The sequence below is a fragment of the Coffea arabica genome, chromosome 4c, assembly GCF_036785885.1.
Source record: "Coffea arabica cultivar ET-39 chromosome 4c, Coffea Arabica ET-39 HiFi, whole genome shotgun sequence".
In the NCBI taxonomy this organism is placed as follows: domain Eukaryota; kingdom Viridiplantae; phylum Streptophyta; class Magnoliopsida; order Gentianales; family Rubiaceae; genus Coffea; species Coffea arabica.
Window position 1 is genome coordinate 11,481,676 of NC_092316.1, and position 13,459 is coordinate 11,495,134.

General features: G+C 37.0%; 3 protein-coding genes across 5 annotated transcripts; all 3 read left to right on the forward strand.

The window, feature by feature from the left end:
* The first annotated feature begins 284 nt into the window (after positions 1-284).
* LOC113738467 (F-box/kelch-repeat protein At3g06240-like) lies at positions 285-3,522 on the forward strand. The gene is made up of 2 exons (XM_027265673.2): positions 285-1,871; positions 3,277-3,522. The coding sequence occupies exons 1-2, from the start codon at positions 620-622 to the stop codon at positions 3,300-3,302; spliced, it is 1,278 nt and encodes a 425-aa protein (XP_027121474.1). The 5' UTR covers positions 285-619; the 3' UTR covers positions 3,303-3,522.
* Positions 3,523-7,352: 3,830 nt separating this feature from the next.
* On the forward strand, positions 7,353-9,873 carry LOC113738607 (F-box/kelch-repeat protein At3g23880-like). 3 transcript variants are annotated; one of them, XM_027265851.2, is made up of 3 exons: positions 7,356-7,573; positions 7,706-8,636; positions 9,556-9,873. In XM_027265851.2, exons 1-2 carry the CDS (start codon positions 7,446-7,448, stop codon positions 8,607-8,609), a joined length of 1,032 nt encoding a protein of 343 aa, XP_027121652.1. In that variant the 5' UTR covers positions 7,356-7,445; the 3' UTR covers positions 8,610-8,636; positions 9,556-9,873. The 3 variants fall into 3 exon arrangements, with proteins under 3 accessions (XP_071902130.1, XP_027121652.1, XP_027121651.1); XM_072046029.1 differs by lacking the exon at positions 9,556-9,873 and having other exon boundaries at positions 7,353-8,371; positions 8,466-8,630; XM_027265850.2 differs by having other exon boundaries at positions 7,358-8,636.
* Positions 9,874-10,712: 839 nt separating this feature from the next.
* On the forward strand, positions 10,713-13,251 carry LOC113739983 (F-box/kelch-repeat protein At3g06240-like). Its single transcript, XM_027267436.2, has 2 exons — positions 10,713-11,004; positions 11,497-13,251. Exons 1-2 carry the CDS (start codon positions 10,877-10,879, stop codon positions 12,008-12,010), a joined length of 642 nt encoding a protein of 213 aa, XP_027123237.1. The 5' UTR covers positions 10,713-10,876; the 3' UTR covers positions 12,011-13,251.
* Positions 13,252-13,459: the final 208 nt, after the last annotated feature.

The following is a 13,459-nucleotide window of genomic DNA, read 5'->3' on the forward strand; positions in this document are numbered from 1 at the left end:
TTTTGATTTTTGACACCTCTAGTTACAGGTAATAATCGTCCATAAAGGTTCATATTCATGATTTGGCCAAAAAAAAAAAAATGGTAAAGTTCAAACTATATTTTGTACATTGATTTCAACTTCATGCGTGAAATCAACAAAATTTTGTTCCATAATGTTAGAAATGAGATACGTTCTAAACAAATGAAGTTACATTCTAATCCAGCGGCGTGGTCCCGGTAAAAACGATCCAAGTCCGAGGTGCGACAGGACAAGGACGTCTTCTTATCATCCTTCTTGCACCGGACACACAAACTTTTCAGCAACTGTTATTCATCCATTTCCATAGTTAGCTGGAGGACACCTTCTTGGCTTCTCCCTATTGCCCATTTTTCCAACTCCTGTAATTTCATTTCACAGCTGTCGAACTATTATTTATCCATATCCGTAGTTAGATGGGGGGAACCTTCTTGGCTTCTTTCCTTTATCCATTTTTCCAACTTCTGTAATTTCATTTCAGTTGATCAATTCAAGTTGGAAGACTTGAACTCAGTTCTGATTCCAAAAAAAATTGTTCACTGTTTTATTAATTTGTTTCAAATTTCCATCTGGGATCTGATCACCGCTGACCAAGGAAGCCATGGCTGAATTATCCCCAGTTATTCCCCAAGAACTGATGACGGACATACTCTTACGGCTGCCTGTAAAATCCGTTGGAAAATTCAGGTGTGTTTCGAAGCCATGGCGCTCTCTACTCTCCGACCCACTATTTATCAAAGCCCACCTCAATCTCCATCTCCATGACCCTCAGAACTTCATCTTCATTTCATTTAAGGATTACAACGCCCTCCGTATAACCAATCTCGCCACCATAATTTCCACATCCTCTGACAGTTTCGACAACGCTGGCGTTTCAAGAAAGCTCCCCCTTTTAGAGAATTTGCTATATCCGAAAATTGTTGGTTCTTGCAATGGGTTGGTGCTAGTTTTAGAAGAAAGATTGAGAAAGAACTGGATGGTGCTATTTTTAGATGTAGGATTGGGAGGGGACTCGTTTCCCGACAAAGAGCAAGTACCAGGTCCTGATACCGCCTATTTGATCAATCCCACAACCATGGAGCTAGTGAAATTGCCAAGCAGACCTTATTCCTGGGAGGCGCTCAATAACGGGGATGGTTTTGGTTACGACAGTTCTAATGATGATTACAAATTCGTGACCCTGTCGCGTAACCATGACCCTGTTGCCGAGCCTGCGAGTAGTTCTGATGCTTTTCTTGATGTTTTTAGTGTGAAGAGTAGAACTTGGAAGAGAATTGATAGTTTGCCTTGTGATCTTCAAATTGGTCCTGGGGTCTGGCTCAATGGTGCTATACATTGGTTAGCACTTTTTGATGATTCACTCATTGTAGCTTTTGATTTGATTAGTGAGGAATTTAAGCCTTTGCCAGGGCCTAATACTACTATTCCTCCTCATCAGGGTGGAAGTTATCTTCGGACACGCAAGCTTGTAGTTTTAGGTGGATGTCTAGCAATGATGGTTGCGGACGACCAAGAGAACCTACCGAGTCATGAGATAGATATTTGGATGATGAAGGAGTACGGTGTTGGAGAATCTTGGACTAAATTTAGTGTTCCTATACCAGAAGGAGAGGCTTTCTGTCAACCTATTTGTCTACTAGGGGATGATAATGTTGTTTTGCGGTCGAGTGGTTGGAAATTTTTTGTGCATAACTTGAGAGAGGGAAGCACGACGGTGGTTGCTGGCATTCAAGGTATTTTTGGAGATGTTGTGGGCTTTTCTGAGAGCCTTGTCTCACCTATCTTGCAGCAGTCAAACGGAGGGCAACACAACCAAACGGAGGGGTCATTGCTGGAAGTTGATGCTGCTGAAGGTAAAAGCTTACAAGTCTATTGTGTTACGTGACGTTCTTTTTTATCTCGTCTTCATTTCTTAGCGATTACATGGGTGGCTATATTTTGTCCTGCTTCAGAAAGGTTGGATATTGGTTTTGTTATATTGTTGAAGTTTCATGATGACAAATTTGTACTATAAATTATTCAGTAATTGCTTATTTTATTGAAGCAAAGCTTTTGAAAAGAGGTGATTGATTTACAATTACAAGAGCTGAAACATACCCCAACTACTTCGAAAGTAGTTGGCCACCAGAGCTCTCCTTGGACGTGGGTCAAATCTAAAAATCCAGGATTTTTTGAAAATTTCACTAACACCTGCACCCGACTGATCCAGTAGTGGTTTAGTCTCCTCCGAGTTCTCCCTTTGACGTTTGAGTTCCCTCCTTCCTCTAGTATAGAATAGGAGTAGGTGTAGAATAAAATTCATCGTGTCCAGAAAACATAAAAAAAGCCGAAACAGGTTCTTAAATTCATAGAAGTCAAAGGAAGAGGAAATGAAATTGTGCTTCTTAAATGGTGGAACATTGAATTAGCATTAAATTATGCACTCAGGTGTGAGTATGAGCATTTTGTGATAATGTCATTGCATAACATAAAGTGGGATTAGTGGATTCTTTCTGTGACTAGCGAGCAAAGCCGAATGATAACAGTTTGCTGCTTTGCAGATAAGGTAAAAAGAAATCTGACAAAAAGGACAGCATTGAATAGTTGTAGCTATGTGTTAAATTATAACTTACATGCCTGCTTCCAGATTCATTATTCAGAAAAGCCATTCTACTTGGTTGCATGCTTTTTGGTCTCCATCTATCATTTATTCTGTTGCAGCTATAATTACAGAAAGGATCTGTTTTTGATAATTTGGCCTCTTCTTTATTAGTTACTAGATTTGCTAAAAAGCTCCTAGTTTAAATTTAGCACCATCAAATTGTACTGTGAAGGTGCATCCTTGAACCAGGTTCCAAGTTGCTCTAGATTGGGTGAATGTTTTTTCTTCAGTAGTGTCATCCTATAACCTGACAAAATGATGTGAACCTGAGAGATGTTTTTACCTTGCATAAATACAGAATCAGCAAACTTTGATGGAAGTTTTACATTATTCTTACATTTGAACTGGTCTTATGTGCTGAGGCGATTCATGTGCTCTCAGCTGATTCATGATTTCAATTACCATCATTGTGTGCTGACACATAAATTTTTTCCATGCCATTCCTTAGATGCTTATATGGTAATGGCAAGACATATATTTTGATGTTTTAGCTCTCTTCTTTGCAATGTTATGTGTAACATTCTGTAACCTTTTATGTGGAAGCTGCCAAGAATTTATACTTTGAAATAGCTTTTACTTCTTTCCCCAGAGTAATAGGTTCCTTGATAAAATTTCAGATGCGAAGATATGCAGCATTTTATGACTTCAACCTTGGAGTGGTACGATCTGATAACAAATCATCACGGAGGTTGCTTTGGTGCTGCTGCATTAGTTAAGCACATCTTATGGTGACACACTACTATGAAATAAATAGAGCTACAAAGCATTTGAATGTATTAATGCACAGATTCCCATATGGAGATTCACACACTCCCGCACTAAAGTTTTGATATGATTTTCAGTGAAAGAAGAAGCTTTATTCACTTACGTTATACATAAATTTTTGGCTAATTACTTAGAATATGGCCGAGGAAAAGAAAATTCAGACATCTACGGCTCTAACAGGGATATGTTGCATACTTATGAGTGCCGGACTGACACAGCCCGGTACCCAAAAGTGAGTCAAATTTTTTTTTTGACTCTGACATAGCCCGGCAGCGAAATTTTTTTTTTTATAAAGCAGCCCGGTAGCCGACAACCTCTGCACAGAGCTGGCAGCCCGGCAGCCAGTCCAATTTCTTTAAAAAAAAATTCCAAGAGTTGTCGGCTACCGGGCCAGCTTAACAGTTTTGTCCAACTTTGTCCTGTTATGCTTTTCTCCTTCTCCTTGTGAGCAAGCAATGAACTTTAATGGCGGAAACAGATATGAATTTGAAGTACCTGGAAGGTCAAAACCCTTCATCAGATGAATGGCAAGAGTTTCCATCAGAGAATTCTTTAAGATCAGTGGCTCTTTCCTATCTCATCCTAATCCCGCCCTCAAGGGCATCACATGTTTCCTCCTTATCACATTTTAGATATTCTCCTAAAACCCATTCTTTATATAAAAAAATTTTGGACTATCTTGACTCTTGCCAGAGCTTGACCCATCTTTTTCAAATCCAAGCAAACCTAATAACTTCCGGGCTTCTTCAACACCCATCATTTTCAGGCAGATTTATGAAGATTTGCTCTCATTTTTCTGTATTGGATTATGTTGTCTTGGTCTTTAGGTGCATTGTTTTTCCTAGTACTTTTGTTGTGAATACTGTCATAAAAGCCTACGCTTGCAGCTCTGTACCACAAAAAGCTGTGATTTTTTATTTTGAATGTGGGTTTTTTCCAGGTAGTTTCACCTTCCCACCTCTTTTTAGTGGTTGCGCAAAGTTGAAGTGTTTGAATTTGGGCCCAAAAATGTCATGGGCAAGTTGTGAAAAATGGGGTTGATGGTGTTTTGCCGGTTCAGAATTCTTTGATTCATTTTTATGCTTGTTGCGGGCTTATGGAATCTGTTATGAAGATAGTTGTAAACATGTCTGTCAGGGACGTGGTGTCTTGGAATACCATAATTGATTCTTTTGCCAAATTAGGTGAATTGGACTTGGCACATAAGTTATTTGATACAATGTCCCAGAGGAATGCCCCAAAAGCGAGTCAATTTTTTTGGGATTTTTTTTTTTTTTTTTTAAGTTGTCCAGCTTTGTGCAGAGGTTGTTGGCTACGGGGTATGTAGCCGACAACTTAAAAAAAAAAAAAAAAAAATTCCGCTGCCGAGGAGTCAGAGTAAAAAAAAAAAAAATTTGACTCGCATTTAGGTACCGGACTGACACAATCCAGCACCCATAAATATGCAACATTTCCCTGTTAGAGTCGTAGATATCCGAATTTTCTTTTCCTCAGTCATATTCTAAGTAATTAGCCTAAATTTTTATGGTAATATCTACTGTTAGTATGTAAAAGTATGCATGAGAAAAAATCCCACTTAGTATACTTCATTTCCTTGTAAGGCAGGAATGTGAATTACTGCCGTGTAGCGATGGTGGTTTGAGGCAATGTTTTAAAACCCGGACCGTCAATTGAACCGGTGAAGTGAAAGGGTCGAGGTTCAACCGATCGGACCGGTTCAACCTCGGTTCAATGAATTTTTAAAAAAATAATTTATATAAATATATATATGCACAAAATAAGACATGCAATAGACTAATTTAAAACTTTATATGATGAAAAGTTTACTATTTTTGAATAACTTGGATTTTCAAAAATAAAATTTTTAAATTATAAGTTAAAACAAATAAATTTCATTTCAATTTCAATTATATCTACCAAAATAATCTTAAATCTATCCCAAAAATATCACAATATTTTGAAATTATACAAAATTCACGTCTATGAGAATTTGACATTGTAAACTTAAATTTTAAATTTATGCCTCTGGGATTTAGAGATTGCAATTTAAAAAAGAAAGTTTGGAGTTCGAAGGAAGTCAAGAGAATCGAAAATAGAAATGCAAACTTGATAAGAAACAAAAAATGAGATAAAAGTGAGTGGTTGTAGCATTAAATAATTTGGGTTAAAAAAATAATTCTTTTTTAACTTTTTTCAAATTTGTGTTTTCAATTCGGCCATTTGACTTTCTCACTCAGTCCATATTCATTGGAAAGAAAAAAATTCTCCATATTCACATTTTTTGTCCACTAGAAAATTGTTATTAGCGCCCAATTATTTATCAATGTTCCCTTATTTAATATTTATTTACCAGTCAGTTAGGTAACAATATCCTTATTCAATGTTACTACCTACGATATTGTTTTGAGATTGTAATTGAAATTAAAATTTTTAAGTATTTTGTTTATTCACACAAATTAAAAAAAAAATCAATGAGTCATGATGTAAAGTACGAATGTGTACAATGTAATTATAAATATTTTTTAAAATAATAATTACTTATCAATTTTTTTCCTAAATACTTGTCTACAATGTCAATTGAGCAAGAATATCCCTACTCAATCTTTCTATCTATTATTGCATTTCAACCATTATTTTATTGTGAGATTGTAACTGAAATTAAAAGTCTAAGTATTTTTATTTATTTTCACAAATTAAAAAATCAAGGGGATTACATTAATAATCAAGGGAAGTACATTAACAAACATAGATATACCAACAATATATTTGTGATGTAAAGCACAAGTGTTTTTGATGTAATTAAAATTTTTTAAAACAATAACTTATCTAAACAATTCAATTTAGTTACCAAATTAGATTGTCATTTTTTTTAATTTTTTATTTTTTCACAAATTTATTTCTTGATTATTTTTATTCTACACATATTAAATCGTTGTCGTACATTTTCTACAAAAATTTAAAAAATAATTTGAAAAAGCTATTTTATTAAAGGATTTTTTTAACGGTTGTCCTAACACATTTAATACACCTAATTTATTATATATATACATATACTAACAATTATTACTATCTTTGCATTTATATATGTTTTATATACAAAGAAATAAGTTTGATGTATCTTAGGTTTAGGGTGTTTTTAGTTTTTCATTTAATAAGTTAAGTAGATATTTGCACAAAATAATCATGTCCGCTGCCTATGGCTCAGTGGTAAGGGCTTCTTATAACAAACACAAGGTTTGGTGTTCGACTCTTGGCAGCTGCAATTTGGAATTTCAGTTTGAAAAGTTTCAAAAACCGTCGGTTCACGGTCTAAGCAGGTTTTTCCGGTTCATCCGAGTCATCCGGTTTCCAGCGGTTCTTGACTACTCTCCGGGTTTAGCTCTAGACCGGACCGTTGGCCTGTCCGGTTCGCGGTCCAACCGGACCGTTGTATGTAGTTTAAAACTTTGGAGTGTTTTTTTTTTTTTTTAAATTACTGTAAACAAGATTGTAAAAAACTTTTCTAATAAAAACAAGTCTAAAAAACATGCTTTCAAGCAGACCCAATTTTAACTTGAATAGATAGGTTTCATTATATTTTGAGGTATTTTTTTTGTGTTTATTAAAAAATTATGCTAACAATATATATTGTTTGAGTACTAGATTATTTGAAATAATTGTTGTAATATTTTTGTGTAATATGATGTGATAAGATAAAAAAGTGATGAAAAAAATTAACAAATAAGCGCCATCTGAACCTAATAACTATGAGTGTGTTTGGACAGCCAATTATTTGGCCAAATATATTTGCTGACATCACCATTACAATTTCCAATACGCCTTTTTATCTTCCCAATTACCTTTTTATCTCACATACATCACATCACAAAAAGTGCTACAGTAAAAATATTTCAAATAACTTACCATCCAAACACACTCTATATTATCTTGCACAGCCACCAGAGCCACCATTACCGCCACCAGCAGTCCACCACCACCGTCCCCATCTGCAATTCAGTACACAACTAGAGTACGATAATCGATGTCCCCAAAGAAACTCCATCAATCTCAAATGCCGGTGGCCAAGGCTGCCTTAGCCCCAAATATTCCCGAAGAACTCACAGTCGACATACTCTTACGTCTTCCGGCGAAATCCATCGGTAAATTCAGGTGCGTCTCGAAGCCATGGCGATGTCTACTCTCCGACCCACTATTCATCACAGCCCACCTCACTCTTCATCTCTGTTACCCCCAAAAACTCATCTTGTTTTCTTCGTCCCCTGTTCTTCCCTCTTCACGCAGCATCTACACCCTAACTTTCACCACCGCTGACAAGCCTGGTTCCGAAGCCGTTTTGGAAAAGCTCACCCTTTCAGAGAACATTTTAGAGAACCCATCTTCGAAGTACGCCTCAATTGTCGGTTCTTGCAACGGGTTGGTGTTGGTGTTAGGATTCAGAAGGGAGTTAGGCTTACGGGATACCATGTATTTGATAAACCCTACAACCATGGAGGTAGTGAAATTGGCCGCTAGCCCTTTGGTTCGGAAGGCTGTTCTAATTGGGGGTGCTTTGGGTTATGATAGCTCTAATGATGATTACAAGATCGTTACTGTCTCGTGTGATGATTCCACAGGGAATGAAACTTCTGTTGATGTTTTTAGTTTGAGGAGTGGATCGTGGAAGAGAATTAATAGTTTGCCTTATCATCTTAATTTTTGTTCTTGGGTTTTCTTGAATGGTGCTATACATTGGTTGGCTTGCTCTGATTCTGATTCTGAAGATTATTCAGTAATAGCTTTTGATTTGACTAGCGAGAAATTTGATCCAGTGCCAATTCCCAGAGGTGAATTTGATCCTATTAAGCTTGTAGATTTAGGTGGATGTCTTGCAATTGTTGTGAAGCAAACATATCATCAGATGGATATTTGGGTGATGCAGGAGTATGGCATTGGACAATCGTGGACTAAGTTTAGTGTTGCTACACCTAACTCCTTTTATTTGAATAAAGTTGTTTGCCTATTGGGGGATGATAATGTTGTTGTTTTGAATGTTGAGGAACAGAAATTCGTTGTGCATAACTTGACAGAGAACACTAGGAGGGATATGGTGGTTGCCGGCATTGGGGGTCACTTGAGACAACTTATTGGCTTTTCTGAGAGCCTTGTGTCGCCTATTTACTACTGTCAGAATTGGAGAGCAACATAATCTTGAGGGTTGACGGTTCATTATAAGGTAAAAACTTGCAAGCCTGTTGAATTGTGTGTTAATCTTAGTTCGGTTGTCATTGAATTGTTGTGGTTAGATGGATGACTATATGAGTTTAAAAAGGATTTGATAATGGTTTTGTTATACTTTTGTTGATGTTGCAATCATTGACCAGTTTGTACGTTGGTGATTTTGTTGAACGAAAACATTCTGAAATATGAAATTTGACTTAGAAGGTTCAAAACACGATCTTAGATTGATTGAAGTCGAAGAAATTGGAAATGAAATTGCTTCTTCATTGGGACAGCATTGTAGTGTCATTGTATAGTGTATGAAGTGGGGTTGTTGGAACCTCTCTGTGTCAAGTACGAAAGCTGAATTCGACCACTTGCTACTTTGTAGACAAAGGGGTAAAAGAAAGCTAAAATGACTTGTGGATAGTGTTCCCAAGTTCACAGTTCTAAAGAGTTAAATCTACTTGGTATTTCTGAATGCTATTTGGTGTCCCTGCATCTTTTCTTATATATAGATTGTGGCTATAGTTATAGAATGGATCTATTTTAGTTGACTGCCCTCTTCTGTACTAGTCAATGGATTTGCTAGATAAAAGCTACTGCTTTGGATAAGTGTTTTAGCACCATGTAGGATGCGATCGTACTGTTAAGGCGCATCCTTGAAATTAAATTCCAAATTGCCCTAGATTGAGCGGATGTTTTTCTTTCATCCGTGGTATCCCATGACCTGACAATAAGATGTGAACAAGAAGGAAGTTTTTTGCCTCCCGTAATTCAAAATCTGCATATTTTGAGGTTGAGCAACTTAATGGAAGTTTGACAGTATTTTCTTGCCTTTGATCTGATTTTATGTGCTGATCAGCTGATGTGAATGCAACTGATTCATGATTTCAATTATCATGGTGGTGTACTGAAACTCACAATTTTGCCAGGCCATTTCTTAGACACATACAGTAGGAATATAATGCCGCCTCTCACTTCAAGATGGAGCAACATACAGTAGATGTTGGTTTTCACCTGAAGAGGACGCTCACTGCCTTCAAGGGAGGAATGTAAACTGCTATTTGCTTTGCGTACAATCGTCTGCACCCCTTGTTAGTTGCCTGCCCTCAAGTGCAAATATTGCTTGTTTGATTGAGTTGTAAAGAGCAAAAGCAAAGTGTTCTATATTTTCATATCATACCGTGCAAGCAAGAACTTGGAAGTCTTTGAGAACTTTGGTTGACAAATAATATCTTCCACCTTTGACCTGTCATGCTTGTATCAAAATAATGTGAATTGAAAGGTAAGCATAAAAGCAAATTTGTTCTTTTCTATCATGTTACATGATACAAATGGTCATTAAAACAATAAAACTTATTGGCTGTTGGGGTAACTAATAACCGAGGGAACAAGCATAACTGCATAAGCAATTGAAAACCACACTATTGAGCTGCTTACAGTTATAAGTTTATGAAAAGAGCGTTACTCATACTAAACTTTTTTCCTCTCCTAAATCAATTCTACAAGGCTAAAATTATGCTTTCAATTCACTTTTAATACGCCTTCCGTCCCACTTCGATAGTTCTGTTTTCCTTTTTTGTCTGCTCCAAATTGTAATCCACTTTCCAATTGAAAAATGTAGTTGTATTTTAATTTTTCTAAAATACTCTTATTCAATGTAAGTTGTTGTTACTATAAACCTATCCCATTTAATGAGGGTTGATTCTTTTTTTATCATCAATTTAAGTTTTCATAAAGTTGTACCATATTTAATGTGAGAGTATTTTAGGAAAATAGCAATCTAAATTTACTTTTCCAACAAAATTAACTGCTTTTTCTTAAACTGTGTGAAAAAAGAAATGGAACTATCAAAGTGGAACGGAGGGTGTAGCTTTTACGATGCCAATTTGGGCCACATGAAAAGATAAAAGATACTGCATGTGTTTGGGTTGAGTTTTATGGGCAAAACATTTTTTGGTTGCATCGCATGTACTTTTTAATATATTTTTTTTATCTTTTTAATGCTTTTTTACTTATATATATTATATTATAAAAAATGTTATAGTATTTTTTTTTTAAATTTTATTCCAAATAATTTCCCATTCAAACAAAAAAAAACAGAATTTCAGCTCCTGTGCCCCCTGCTGTGTGCCGACATTCAATAGGAGTTGCACCTATGTTTTTGAGCCTATCGTATTCGCCAATTCTCGAAACAACGCCACCACCTTCCTCAACCACCACCACCATCCATCTCCCCCATCTGCAAAATCTATGTCCCTAAAACAGTTGGATGGATCCCAGCTGCCGGTGTCGACGGCAGACCTGGCCCCAAATATTCCCCAAGAACTCATTATCGACATACTCTTGCGCCTCCCCGCAAGATCCGTCGGCAAATTCAGGTGCGTTTCGAAGCCATGGCGTTCTCTTCTCTCCGACCCACTATTCATCAAAGCTCACCTCACTCTCCACCACCATCAGCCCCAGAAATATATCCTTATTTCTTCTTCCCCTCCTATCGAAAAATCAACTCTGTCCACCCTAACTTTCACCCCTACTGGCAGCGCTGACCACGATGGCGTTTTAAAACGGCTCACACTTCTAGAAAACCAATTGACTGACGCCGATATTGTTGGTTCTTGCAATGGGTTGGTCTTAGTTTCAGAATTCAAGATGAAACATCCCTTTAGACGGCTAAGTAACCTTGATTTTATGTACTACTTGATAAACCCCACGACCATGGAGCTCGTGGAATTACCCGCGAACCCTTTGGCTCCGGTGGCTCTTCCAATTGGGGGTGCTTTCGGTTATGATAGGTCTAGTGATGACTATAAAGTCGTCACGTTATCGAATTGTGAACGGGTTACTAATGATGTTCATCTCGATGTTTTTAGTCTGAGGAGCGGAACTTGGAGGAGAATTGACGTTTTGCGTTATCGTCTTCATTTTCTTTCTGGGGTGTTTCTGAATGGTGCTATACATTGGTTGGTGAAGTCTGACGTTTCACTAATTTTAGCTTTCGATTTGAGTTGCGAGGAATTAAAGCTCCTGCCACTGCCTTTTTCTCGTCCAGAAAACTGTTTGTTCTCTCGTATTGCAGTTCTTGACGGATGTCTAACACTGGTTGCAACTATGGGTTATTGTATTGATGTTTGGATGATGAAGGAGTATGGTGTTGAAGAATCTTGGACCAAGTTTAGTGTTACTACACAAAACTATGCGGCTCTTCCTTTACCTATTTGCCTGCTGGGGGACGATGATCTTGTTTTGTATGTGAATCAGAAACTCGTTGTGCATAGTTTGACAGGAGAAACTAGGAGGGATATGTTATTTGCTGGAGATAAGTTTAGAGATGTTAAGGCCTTTTGCGAAAGTCTTGTCTCGCCTATTTGCTATTGTCAGAAATGAAGGCCAACAGAACCTTGGGGTTTGACGGTTGGAAATCTATGCATGCTTATTTGGTAAAAGCCTATTCAATTATGTGTTAATCTTATTTAAATAGTCATTAAATCTAAGTGGTTAGATGGTTGGCTATATAGCTACCCAGTTTCCTGTTGGAAAAATACTTTTGTGAAAGTTACAATGATTGACAAGTTTGTACTAGATGTGATGTAATACTTGCTGATTGTATTGTACCAAAGTACCGGAGGCCAAAATTTCGCCCTGGAATTCAGTTCCTTCTCTTGAAGATAAGTCACGATAAGCCCCTTTTGTCATCTTTACAAATCTCACAAAACCCCTGTGATATCTGTCCACGCAAGACAGATTCTGAAACTTTGGAGCGTTTCATATGGGAATGTCTGAGCAGACAACTAGTTTGGGGAAATGTTTCTTCACATAGAACACATCAAAGGGACTTTCCTGTATTCAGGATGAGTAAAGGTTTTTTAACTAATATCTTTCATGTCTATACTCTCTGTAGTATTCAGCTTGCCAAGAATAATTTTATCTTCAGAGGCTAACTGTTTGATTCCACATCAATTTTAGCATAGCAAGGTGGTGGTACAACAATTGTGACTCATCACATGCCTTATTATATCTCACTTTCCCTGCACATCAAAATTTTCACTGGTGTCCTCTCATGGGCTGGCTAACTTTAAATGTTGATGGTGGTTCTCTACCAAACCAGAATGCTGATATTAGAGGGCTATTCAGGAATCATTGTGGTGATTTGTTCTTGCTTTGGCAATGAATATTGGTGTTAATTCTAATATGGTAGCAGAACTACGTGCTTTAAGGTTGGGGCAAGAATTACAGTGTCTCAAAATATTTATAATGTTTTAATTGAATCTGACTAAGAAATTTTGGTTGATTGCATCGGGGAGAAACAAAACTGCTAGCTGAGGCCATTAATATTGGACTGCCAAAGTTTGATGGAGGAAATTGACAACTGTAGTATCTCTTTCTTAATCCTTATTAGGGGAATGTAATCATGGTGCTGAGGTTTTGTCTAAACATGCTTTGTCATTAGAACTATCTCTAGGTTGTGTGTTTTTCTAGTTTCCTTTCTACCGTTTCTTTTGACTGCACTCAGGCAGGACTTGTGTATGCTTTTGTAAAGGAGGAAGGTTATCTAAGGTAAGAACCTTAATGTGGTGTATATACACCTCTTTAGTGATTTGCAAAAAATTAAAGGTTGATATTTGATCTGGCAGAGCCCAAACAAGTTTGTATATTGACTGAAGTTGAAAGACATTGGAACTGGAATTGTATTTCTTGAGTGGGATAACATGCAGTGTGATTGCATGGCGTACAAAATGAGGTTGCTGGAGTGTCGAGTAAGCAAAGCTGAATGCTAACACTTGCTGCTTTGCAGACAAAGTGAAAAACAAAACTAAAAGACTTGTCGTGAAATTG

What these genes read in the sequence shown, in the direction of transcription:
- LOC113738607 (XM_027265850.2), top strand. Translation starts at nt 7,446, where the DNA reads ATGTCCCCAAAGAAACTCCATCAATCTCAAATGCCGGTGGCCAAGGCT.
- LOC113739983 (XM_027267436.2), top strand. Translation starts at nt 10,877, where the DNA reads ATGTCCCTAAAACAGTTGGATGGATCCCAGCTGCCGGTGTCGACGGCA. An exon ending in AGATCCGTCGGCAAATTCAG is followed by an intron (nt 11,005 to 11,496) that starts GTGCGTTTCGAA and finishes CGATGTTTTTAG; the next exon opens with TCTGAGGAGCGGAACTTGGA.
- LOC113738467 (XM_027265673.2), top strand. Translation starts at nt 620, where the DNA reads ATGGCTGAATTATCCCCAGTTATTCCCCAAGAACTGATGACGGACATA. An exon ending in GGAAGTTGATGCTGCTGAAG is followed by an intron (nt 1,872 to 3,276) that starts GTAAAAGCTTAC and finishes ATAAAATTTCAG; the next exon opens with ATGCGAAGATATGCAGCATT.